The sequence below is a fragment of the Psittacula echo genome (assembly GCF_963264785.1).
Source record: "Psittacula echo genome assembly, chromosome: 26".
NCBI lineage: Eukaryota > Metazoa > Chordata > Aves > Psittaciformes > Psittacidae > Psittacula > Psittacula echo.
In genome coordinates, this window is record NC_137761.1 from 3,077,420 (window position 1) to 3,087,949 (window position 10,530).

General features: G+C 66.4%; 2 protein-coding genes across 4 annotated transcripts; one reads left to right on the plus strand and one right to left on the minus strand.

Moving 5' to 3' along the window:
* Positions 1-1,280: 1,280 nt before the first annotated feature.
* Positions 1,281-3,582, plus strand: CRABP2 (cellular retinoic acid binding protein 2; the record flags this gene model as incomplete). Its single annotated transcript, XM_080634927.1, has 4 exons — positions 1,281-1,350; positions 2,511-2,689; positions 3,320-3,436; positions 3,532-3,582. 4 exons carry the CDS (start codon positions 1,281-1,283, stop codon positions 3,580-3,582), a joined length of 417 nt encoding a protein of 138 aa, XP_080491053.1.
* Positions 3,583-6,307: 2,725 nt separating this feature from the next.
* Positions 6,308-10,530, minus strand: LOC308230331 (dnaJ homolog subfamily A member 1-like; the record flags this gene model as incomplete). Of its 3 annotated transcripts, XM_080634973.1 has the most annotated exons (8): positions 6,309-6,569; positions 6,648-6,748; positions 7,624-7,854; positions 7,938-8,165; positions 8,240-8,344; positions 8,890-9,088; positions 9,888-10,032; positions 10,427-10,530. In XM_080634973.1, 8 exons carry the CDS (start codon positions 10,528-10,530, stop codon positions 6,342-6,344), a joined length of 1,341 nt encoding a protein of 446 aa, XP_080491099.1. In that variant the 3' UTR covers positions 6,309-6,341. The 3 variants fall into 3 exon arrangements, with proteins under 3 accessions (XP_080491098.1, XP_080491099.1, XP_080491100.1); XM_080634972.1 differs by having other exon boundaries at positions 6,308-6,748; XM_080634974.1 differs by having other exon boundaries at positions 6,309-6,748; positions 9,888-10,037; positions 10,427-10,481.

Sequence of the window (10,530 nt, forward strand, 5' to 3'; positions counted from 1 at the left end):
GTCCGGTTGGGATCGGTTCCCGAGGGAGCCCCGCAGCTGGGATGGATTTGCAGGGCTGGGGGGGGGGCAACACGGGCGGCTTTGTCCCCCCCACATCGGAGCCCCTCAACGCAATGAGGTTGGGGGGGTCCTGTCCCACCGGGGAGCTCGATTGACGCCGGGCATTGTCCCCGCTATGAGGAGCACTTGGGGGGTGCCCCCCATTGGCCTCTGCCCTCGGGATTTCTGCCGTTTCCAAGGAATTTGAGGGGGGCGAAGCCTTTATCCGCCCTTCCCAGCAGAATCCCTTCCAGATGTGGGGCGGGGGGGGTCCCACCCCATCCCCTCCACCCTATTCTCCAAATCCAGCTGCTTTTCCTCCAGATCCATGGCCCGGGGGGGGGCACACACACACACACACACACATCCTTGGGGTGCTCCCTCCCCGAGCCCCCCACCTCTTCCAGCCCCATTCCCTCCAGGCCCCGCTGTAGGTCGGGATCCGTCCGCTCTTTGTTGGGAATCCTGTTCGTCAGGGGATTAGGGACTCGCGACAAGCCACGACTCGGCTCCTCAGCGGCGCCACCCCATGGAATGTGGGGGGCTCGGGGATGGGGGGGAAGTGATGTGGGTCCGGGAGGGGGGCGGCTTCCCCCCTAAAGAGCAGCAGGAATCTTGCTCTTTCCATCTTGGAGCCACAAACTCCATGATCCCGGTACCAGCACAACGGGACCCCCAAATCCTCCTCTTGACCCCCCCCCCCAAACCCCACCTCCCGCAGCCCGAACACGCTTGCACACGCGTGACACACGCGTGTGACCGCGGGGCTCCTCACCCGTGTCCGCGCATCACGGATGTGCCCGGCACCTGCACGCGTGTGGGTGCATGTGTGTGCCCCCCCCCCACTGAGGGGTGCAGAGAGGTTATAGAGGGGTGCATTGAGACCGGAGAGGTGCGGGGGGGGGGAATGTGGGGGTGCAGACACTTTGGGGGGGTCACGGTCACTTTAAGGGGGGTTCGGACACTTTGGGGGGTCCCTCCCATTGCGGAGCCCCGCAGGTGAGCGCGGAGCCCCCCCCTTGGGGCCGGGGCTGGGGGCGGAGCGGGTGGGACCTGCCCGGCAATAAAACGGGCGGCGCCGGGACCGGAGCGCGGTGGGGCCGGTGCGCAGGGAGCGGCGGGGTCGCTGGTGCCGTCCGTGCGCTCTCGGTGGCCCCCGTTCCCGCTCCGGGTCCCTACCTCGGTGTCCCCCCCCGCTCTGTACCCCCATAGAGCGGCTGCGCCGCTGCCCCGGCCCCGCGATGCCCAACTTCTCCGGGAACTGGAGGATGAAAAGCTCGGAGAACTTCGAGGAGCTGCTGAAGGCGCTGGGTGAGTGCAAGCCCCGGGGGGGGCACCTGGGGGTCCTGCCCCACATCTCCCCCCCGAACCCTCCTCCAGCGCTGGGCCCCCCCCGCCTTGTTCCCACCTAAAGCCCATTGGGGAAACTGAGGCACAGGGGGCTGGAGGGGGCAGCGTAACCCGTGCACCCCCCCCCTCCGTATCCCCAACATCGCACCCAAGGGGACCCCGCTCTGTGGGGTGCCCCCTGCCCCACACTGTGAGGGGGGCCCCACGGCCGGAGGGGGAGCGGAGGGCCCCGGGGCTGTGGGCAGGGCCCCCCCCCCCCCCGCCGCCGGAGCCGGATTTGTTCCAGGTTAGGGGATCCGGAGCGAATATTTCAGGATCATTATCACTTTCTTGGGTTTCATTCCCCGCCCCCCCCCCCCCGGTTCCCCCCCAGCCCCACCGGGGGAACCGCAGCAGGGAAAGCGATCTGCGACCGGCGGCTCCTCCCGCCCCACCGCGGACCTGGGGGGCTGAGGGCCCCCCATGGTGGAGGCGCTGGAGAGGGGGGGGACAGCTCCGGACCCCCCCATCTGCCTGCATCCCCCCCGGAAAAAAAGGGACTTTGCGCCTTTTGGCGGCTGCTTCTCCCCTTGAGCATCACGGAGGGGGGCTCAGGGCCCCCAAAGTGTGGGTCAGACCCCCCCGCCTCGCCCCGCTCAGCAGCAGCATCCCCAAGGTCCCGGCCATGGGCAACCTCCCAGGGACATTTCCGTGTCCCCCCCTGCTCCAAGCACCCCCATCCCGCTGCGGGGTCGGCACCATCCGTGCCCCCCATCGCCATGCGGGGGGAGCCCCGCTCCGCAGGGCCCCTCTCTCGGGGCTGACCGGGGCACAGCGCGGGGCTCGGGCAGTGATGGATGAGGCGCCCGCGGCAGCGCGGACAAAGCCGCAGCTGCGCTTTGGGGAGGGGGGGACCCGCGGGTCACCGGGGGCCGTGTCCCCGCCGTCACCCCGGCCCGGGGGAGCCCCTTCACCCCCCCTCATCCCATCACCCGCATCCCTTGCCCCGGGCGCATCCGGAGCCAGGTAACGAGAGCCAGATGTGGCCGAGCCAGATGCGGCTCCGCAGGGCCGGGGTCCCCCGGAGGCACCCGCAGGACCCCCCTCAATGGGGACCCCCACGTCCCGCCCCGTGCCCGCAGGGGTTAACGTGATGCTGAGGAAGATCGCGGTGGCGGCCGCCTCCAAGCCCGCAGTGGAGATCAGGCAGGAGGGGGAGAGCTTCTACATCAAGACCTCGACCACGGTGCGGACCACGGAGATCAGCTTCAGCATCGGGCAGGAGTTCGAGGAGCAGACGGTGGACGGGCGGCCCTGCAAGGTGCGGCGCCCACATGCATCCACACGCGTCCACATGCATGGCTACATGCGTCCACACGTGTGTGGCAGGAGGGCGGGAGCCCCTGTGTGCGTGTGTGCTCACTCTTACGTGTGCAGAGGTGGACAAGCATCGTGTACGCACGCCTTGCACATGGAGGCACACACATGCATTTACATGTGTGTTCGCGTGTGCACACGGGCGCATGTGCATGCGTTTACACACGTGTGCCTGCACACTGGTGCGAGTGCCCCCGTGTTCACACGTGCACACGCGTGTTTGCACACACGCAGCCACACACTCCCTCCTGTCGTGGGGGATGGTTCCTCCCCCTTCCCTGTGCCCCCCCCCCCCACGGGTACAGATGATCCCAGACACTGTTGGGAGCAGGAGCAAATGTCCCCATCCATGTCCCCGTCACCATTCAGGTCCCCATCCACACCCCCATTCCCCATTCCCATCCCCATCCGTGTCCCCATCCCCATCCAGGCTGCATCTGTGTCCCCATCGACATCCCCATTCCCATCCCCATCCACCTCCCAGCCCACTGACGGATGTTCCACCCTGTCAGGGGGGGCTATGGGGGTGTCTCGGGTTGTGTCCCCCCCCATTGTCCCCTTGTCCCCTCTGCAGAGCTTGGCCAAGTGGGCGAGTGAGAACAAGGTGGTTTGTGAGCAGCGGCTGCTCCGGGGCGAGGGGCCCCGCACGGGCTGGTCCAGGGAGCTGACCAACGATGGGGAACTCATCCTGGTGAGCATCGCTGCCCCGGGGCATGATGGGAAACTCCCTTTGGGGCTCTCTGTGTGTGTGTGTGGGTCCCGTCCATCACCTGCTCCTCATTGCAGACCATGACGGCCGACGACGTCGTCTGCACCAGGGTCTACGTCCGGGAGTGATGCCACCGCACCAGTGTCCCCGTGTCCCCCCCCATGTCCCCTCCACCCCCCATAGCCATGGGGGGTGCATCTTCCCATGGGGGCACAGCAGAGCCCCTCAGAAGCCTCCTTCTCTTGCTGCAGCCAAAGCACCCGGGTGGAGGGAGGGGGGAATTTGGGCTGATTTCAGGCAGTTTTGGTTCACTTGGATGTGTTGGATTTAGACGCAGCCCCCTGCCCCCCCCCCCCCCCCCCCCCCAGTATTTATTGTCACTGATGTGGCTCCAGGCGGTGGCTCCATGGTCACAGAGCACCAGGGCCAGGCCCCCCCCCCGGTCCAAACCCCCCAGGACCATCCCTGCCCCTTTACTCCGCTTCCCAATAAATGTCCTTCGCCCCATCCCCATGTCCCAATATCCCCATGTCCCAGTGTCCCCGTGTCCCCATGTCCCCATGTCCCAATATCCCCGTGTCCCGCTCCTGCTGCCACACGCCCGATCCTTGCGCAAGGGCCCCCAGGCAAAGGCAGTGACCGCGTTGACACATCCCAGCGTGGGAAGCAAGGAGGCAGCCATGGGGCAGCTGTGGGGCAGCAATGGGGGGGGGGGGGGGCACTGCTTCCCCCCTCCCAGCAGCAGGAAGGCTGTAATTACACCTTCCCTGGGGAGGAGGAGGAGAGCGGGATGAAGGCTCTGGTATCTCCAGGTGGGCGCTTGGCATCACCATTCCTGGGCCATGTCCCGGCTTTCCCAGCATCCAACCGGGATCATGGGGGGGGGGGGTGTGTGTCAATGGACCTGGATCCATCACCAAACCTGCCCCTTCCCCCCACCCCGGTAATGGAAAACCAGCCCCCTCCCCCCCGCAATTCCTGCTCTCCCGCTTTTCCCCTTTGGAATATCCGCTTTCTCCTTGGCTGCCCAAGGGACGGCTCCGATTCGTGTCGCGGGGGGTATCCCATAGCTGGATGTGGGGGGGCCTATGGGGGTCCCATCCTGCTGCCCCCCAAGCGATGGGGCGGTGCTGACTCTGCCTCCATCCCACCGGAGCCGAATTCCAACTGGGAAGGGGGGGGTCACAGAGACCCCAGCGCCAAGCGGGTGCTCGGGAATGCTCTGGAATGGGCCCCCCCCCCCCCCCCCCCCGCCCCGCTCCATGGCCCCTCCTGGGTGGTTTCGGTGCTCCCGGCGCCTCTCGGCCGGCCCCGGTGACCTGCGGGGGGCCCCCGTTGTCCCCCGGGATGGGGAGGGGGCCCCTCGGCTTTCATGGGCGAGACAAAGCGGGGCCGGGGCCGTCAATGAGCCGGGAGTGAACGGGCGGGAGGCGGCGGATGAATGAAGCGACCCCCGGGGGGGGGGGCCCCGCGCTCCGCTGGGGATGGGAATGGGGGGGGGGGGGGGCGGCCCTGGAACATCCCCCCCATCCCTGCGGCCATTTCTGGAGCCAGCGGGGGATGCGCGGGGGGGGGGACACACACACAGCGAGGACCCCCCCCCAAAGCCCCCGCCGGGGTGGAGCGTGCTGGGGGTGGATGGGGATGGAGCCGAGGATGGAGCCATGGATGGGGATGGGACACGGATGGGGCAATGAATGCCCCCTAGGACTCGCTGGGCAGGTTTAGAGGGAACATCCCCCTTTTCCAGGCTGGAATGGGGAGTCCTGGCTTGGGAAGGTGAGAGGGGGGGGTTAGGGATGATCCATGGGGATGCGGGTGCCGGTGATGGGCTCTGGGAGGTGCCAGCTTTGGGAAGGGGCATCCCTGGTGTCACAGGGCACCGGTGGCAAAGGGCAGAGGCAGCGGTTTGGGGGGGGACCCATTGGTGGTGACCCCATTGCCATGGGTGCCCTGGTCACCACTGCGAGAGGACACTGGGGGGGGGGGGGGGGGAAACGTGGCCACCCCCCCCACAGGGTGTGGGTTCACCCCGAGGGCTGTGGGGCCCCCCCTAAGCTGGCTTGTGGCCACCATTGTTCTCGCTCTCCTCCTCCATCCACATCTGGAGCCAAACCCTTCCCTAAGCTCCAGGATGGACATGGCAAGGGGGGGGTCCAGCTTCACCCCCAGTTTGGGGGGGGTTCCCCCCTACCTGGCTCTGCCCCATTGACCATAGGGGTCACAATGGGGTGAAGGGGATGGGGGCAGCTCAGGCTGTGGGGCCCAGCCCAGCCCCTGCTGCTCCCCAGCAGGGAAACTGAGGCACACCCCGGCCATCCAGGCAGGGAATCCATTGGGAAGCCGCAGGGATCCGGCACCACGCAGCCGCTGGAGTTGGGATTTGCTTTTAATGCCAAGTACAAAGTTCCCTCCCCTCCCCCCCCCCGACAACGACAACAGAGAAAAAATGCTTAAAATTCCTCTAAAAAATAAATTAAAGGGATGGGACCCCCCCAAAAGCCCCTTTTTGTGTGCAAAGAGACCAGAACCCCCCCCCCCTCGCTCCCAGGCCTGAGCCAGGCTCCAGCAAGGACAGAAACGGGCAAAGCAAAGGCCCTGTGCGGGCCCCACAGCGCTGTGGGGCTGAGTGGGGCAGCTCAAGTCCTCCCCCAAGGGGGCTTTGCCCCAGCATCAATGGGGAAACTGAGGCAGGGGGTGAGGGTCTCCCCTTATCCATGGGCATCCCCATAGAGGCTGGGGGGGGGAGTCCCCAAAGCAGGGGGGGCAAAGGAGGTGAAGTGTCCAGTGGTGACCTATGTACATCCCTGAAGGTGACGGCTCCCAGAGCCCCCTCCCTGCCCCATAGCCCCCCCCAGCTCTGCCCCACAGCGCCCCCCAGCCCCGGCTACGAGGTCTGGCACTGGACGTGCTGGCGGCTCCCGTCCTCGAAGTCATCCTCGTGGTGGGGATCCCCGGGGAAGGGTCTGCGGCCCGGCCCGCCATGGGCCGTGTAATCACTGAGCTCCACCTCCTCCGTGTCCTCCGTGGCCATCACCTCCTCCTGCGGCGGGAAGAAGGCCTGGAGCTGGCGCAGGCGCTCGGGGGGCAGCCAGCCCGGATCCGGGAACTTCACCTGGGAACGCAATGGAAGCGCGGGATGAGCACGGGGGGGGGAACCTGCAGGGAGGCAGCCCCGGCCCCCGAGCCTCACCTGGAACTGCAGGATGAGCTTCCCCTTCTGGAACGGGCTCCTGTAGACGGGCATCCCCTCGTTGGGGACACACTTGAAGTCTCCAGGCCGGATCACGTCCCCTGGGATGGAGACAAGCGTCACCTCGCAGCACCCCCATAGGGGTGTCCCAACGCATCCCGGTCCCAATCCCAGCCTCCTCACAGGGGTGTTCCAGTGCATCCCAGCCCCTTCACAGGGGTGTCCCAGTGCATCCCACTCCAAACCTCAGCCCTCTTGCAGGGGTGTCCCAATGCATCCTGGTCTCAATCCCAGCCTCACAGGGGTGTCCCAGCGCATCCCGATCCGAATCCCAGCCCTCTTGCAGGGATGTCCCAGTGCATCCCGGTCCCAATCCCAGCCTCCTCACAGGGGTGTCCCAGTGCATTCCGGTCCCAATCCCAGCCTCTTCACAGGAGTGTCCCAGTGCATCCCACTCCAAACCTCAGCCCTCTTGCAGGGGTGTCCCAATGCATCCTGGTCCCAATCCCAGCCTCACAGGGGTGTCCCAGTGCATTCCGGTCCCAATCCCAGCCTCTTCACAGGGGTGTCCCAGTGCATCCCACTCCAAACCTCAGCCCTCTTGCAGGGGTGTCCCAATGCATCCTGGTCCCAATCCCAGCCTCACAGGGGTGTCCCAGTGCATTCCGGTCCCAATCCCAGCCTCTTCACAGGGGTGTCCCAGTGCATCCCACTCCAAACCTCAGCCCTCTTGCAGGGGTGTCCCAATGCATCCTGGTCCCAATCCCAGCCTCACAGGGGTGTCCCAGCGCATCCCGATCCGAATCCCAGCCCTCTTGCAGGGATGTCCCAGTGCATCCCGGTCCCAATCCCAGCCTCACAGGGGTGTTCCAGTGCACCCCGGTCCCAATCCCAGCCTCTTCACAGGGGTGTCCCAGTGCACCCCGATCCCAGCCCCCTTGCAGGGCTGCCCCATGCATCCCGATCCCAATCCCACCTGGCTGGGAGGCCAGGAGCAGGCTCCTGTTGTCCAGGGTGCGGATGACCTGGCGGCAGCCGCACAGCGCATCGGCCAGGCTGATCTCCCTGCGGACAATGAGGTCGTCCCCGCTGCGCCGGAACACGGGATGCTCCTTCTGATCCAGGACAATGATGATGTCCCCGGGCTCCAGCCCCGGCACCTGGTCCCCTTCCTCATGGAACGTGATCTTCTGCCCATCCTTCATGCCTGTGGGATAGGGAAGTGGAGCTCAGGGGGGGTGGAACCCATTGAGGGGTCCCCCCTTTGCTCTCTCCATGGCCCCATCCCACCTTTATCCAGGTGGATGCTGAGGATCTTCTTCTCCCTGACGACCTTGCGGCCATTGCAGGTGAGGCAGCAATCCCGAGGCCGGATCCACTCGCCCTGGCCCTGGCACTGGGAACACACGGTCTGGATCTGCTGGATCATGCTGGGCCCCAGCTGATGGATCCGCACCTCCATGCCCGAGCCGTGGCACTTGGGACACCTCCTCTGGGCACCCTCCCGCACCCCACAGCCTGTGGGGAGGGATGAGGAGGGGTGAGGAGGGGGCTGCGGTGCTGGGGTCCCCCCCGGGTACCCTGATGCTCACCTCCACACTTCCTGCAGATGATGTTCTTCTGCAGGGACAGCTTCCGAGTGGTGCCGTTGTAGAGGTCCTCCAGGGACACGGAGAGCTGGTGCACCACGGTCTTCCCTGTGCGGAAACCGGGATCAGCCTTCCCGGCCATCACCGCTTCTCCATAGGGAGCAGCGGGCACGGAGCTTCCCTCCATCCCTTCGTCCTTTGGCTCCAAAGGGATCTCTGATGTAGGGCTCCCACCTCAAGGTGCCTCCAAGCACCCTCCCCATCACCCAGCGCAGCTTCCCCATGGCCTCCTATAATTGCCCCGCTATTAAATCGTGCCACAAGCAGGGCAACGCTGCGGCCTCACCCTCTCGCCATGACCCAGGCCAAAGGCACGCCAAGAGTCACCCGAGCGGCTCCACACGCCCTGAGCCCGGCTCCAGCCTCCCCCAGCAGCCCAGGGCAGCGCCGGGCTGAGTCAGCCCCAAGCCCTGGGGACAGCGGGGGAAAGCTGGGACCAAGCCAGGGAAGGGCCCTTTGAAGAGGGGCAGATGGAGAAAGTCATAAAGGCTGAGGAGGAAGGCGTCGGGCTCAGCGCCGCGGGCACAGGGCTGGCCCAAAGAGCCCATTCCTGCTGCCCCCCCAAAGCAGGTCCTGGGGGTCCCCTTTGGTACCTCTCCTATCGCCCCGGCCACGCATCCGAACTCCCCCTCCGAAGAAGAAGTCAAAGATGTCCATGGGGGACCCGAAGCCAGCGCTGCCCCCCCGGCTTCCCAAGCCTCCTTCCTTCATGGCGCGCTCCCCGCCGCGGTCGTACAGCGCCCGTTTGTGGGTGTCCGACAGCACCTCGTAGGCTTGGGAGATCTGCTTGAACTGGGGGGGAAAGTGGGGTGAGATGGGGGAAACCGGGGTGAGATGGGGGAAACCGGGGTGAGATGGGGGAAAACGGGGTGAGATGGGGGAAAACGGGGCGAACTGAGGGGGAAATGGGGTGAGATGGGGGAAATGGGGTGAATTGAGGGGGAAACGGGGTGAGATGGGGGAAACCGGGGTGAGATGGGGGAAAACGGGGTGAGATGGGGGAAAACGGGGCGAACTGAGGGGGAAATGGGGTGAGATGGGGGAAATGGGGTGAATTGAGGGGGAAACGGGGTGAATTGAGGGGGGAATGGGGTGAATTGAGGGGGAAATGGGGTGAGATGGGGGGAATGGGGTGAGATGGGGGAATGGGGTGAGATGGGGGAATGGGGTGAGATGGGGGGAATGGGGTGAATTGAGGGGGGAATGGGGTGAATTGAGGGGGAAATGGGGTGAGATGGGGGAATGGGGTGAGATGGGGGAATGGGGTGAGATGGGGGGAATGGGGTGAATTGAGGGGGGAATGGGGTGAATTGAGGGGGAAATGGGGTGAGATGGGGGGAATGGGGTGAATTGAGAGGGGAATGGGGTGAGATGGGGGAATGGGGTGAGATGGGGGGAATGGGGTGAGATGGGGGAATGGGGTGAGATGGGGGGAATGGGGTGAATTGAGGGGGGAATGGGGTGAATTGAGGGGGAAATGGGGTGAGATGGGGGGAATGGGGTGAATTGAGAGGGGAATGGGGTGAGATGGGGGGAAACGGGGTGAGATGGGGGGAATGGGGTGAGCCGGGGGGGGAAGGGCTGCACGCACCCTCTCGCCCTCGCTGGGGTTCTTGTCGGGGTGGTAGCGCAGCGCCAGGCGCCGGTACGCCCGCTTGATCTCGTCCAGCGTGGCCCCCGGCCGCACGCCCAGGAGATCGTAGTAACCGGTTTCCTTCACCATGGTCCTCGCCGTGCTGCGCTGGGACAGAGCCGCCACATCCCCATAGCACCCGCGGGGCCCGGACCTCGGTGTCCCCCCGATGAGCCCCGATGTGGGGCAGGGAAGGGGTTATCGCGCGGCACGGACGGAGCCCGAACCGGGGCAGCGGGGACAGGAGAGAGCCCCCCCGGGCACCCCCGAGAGCGGACACGGGGCCGGGCCCCCCCAGAGCACCGAGACCGCCAAAGGCCAGGTCGGGGCAGCCGGGCCGCGGTGTTGACAGGCCCCGGGGATCCCGGGCCGGGCCCGGCCGCTGCTGCCCCAGGTCCGCCGGTACCGGGCCAGGCCCTGCCGAGCGGGGGGAGCCGGGAGCGGGGACCGGGAGCGGGGACACCGGGGGGGACCAGGCCGGGGCCGCCATCACTCACCGCCGCTCCGCTCCCGTCTCCGAACTCTCTGGAAGCCGGGGACACGCCCCCCGCGCTCCCCATTGGTTGCGGACCGCCTCCTGCGCCCCTCCCGCCGCGCTCAT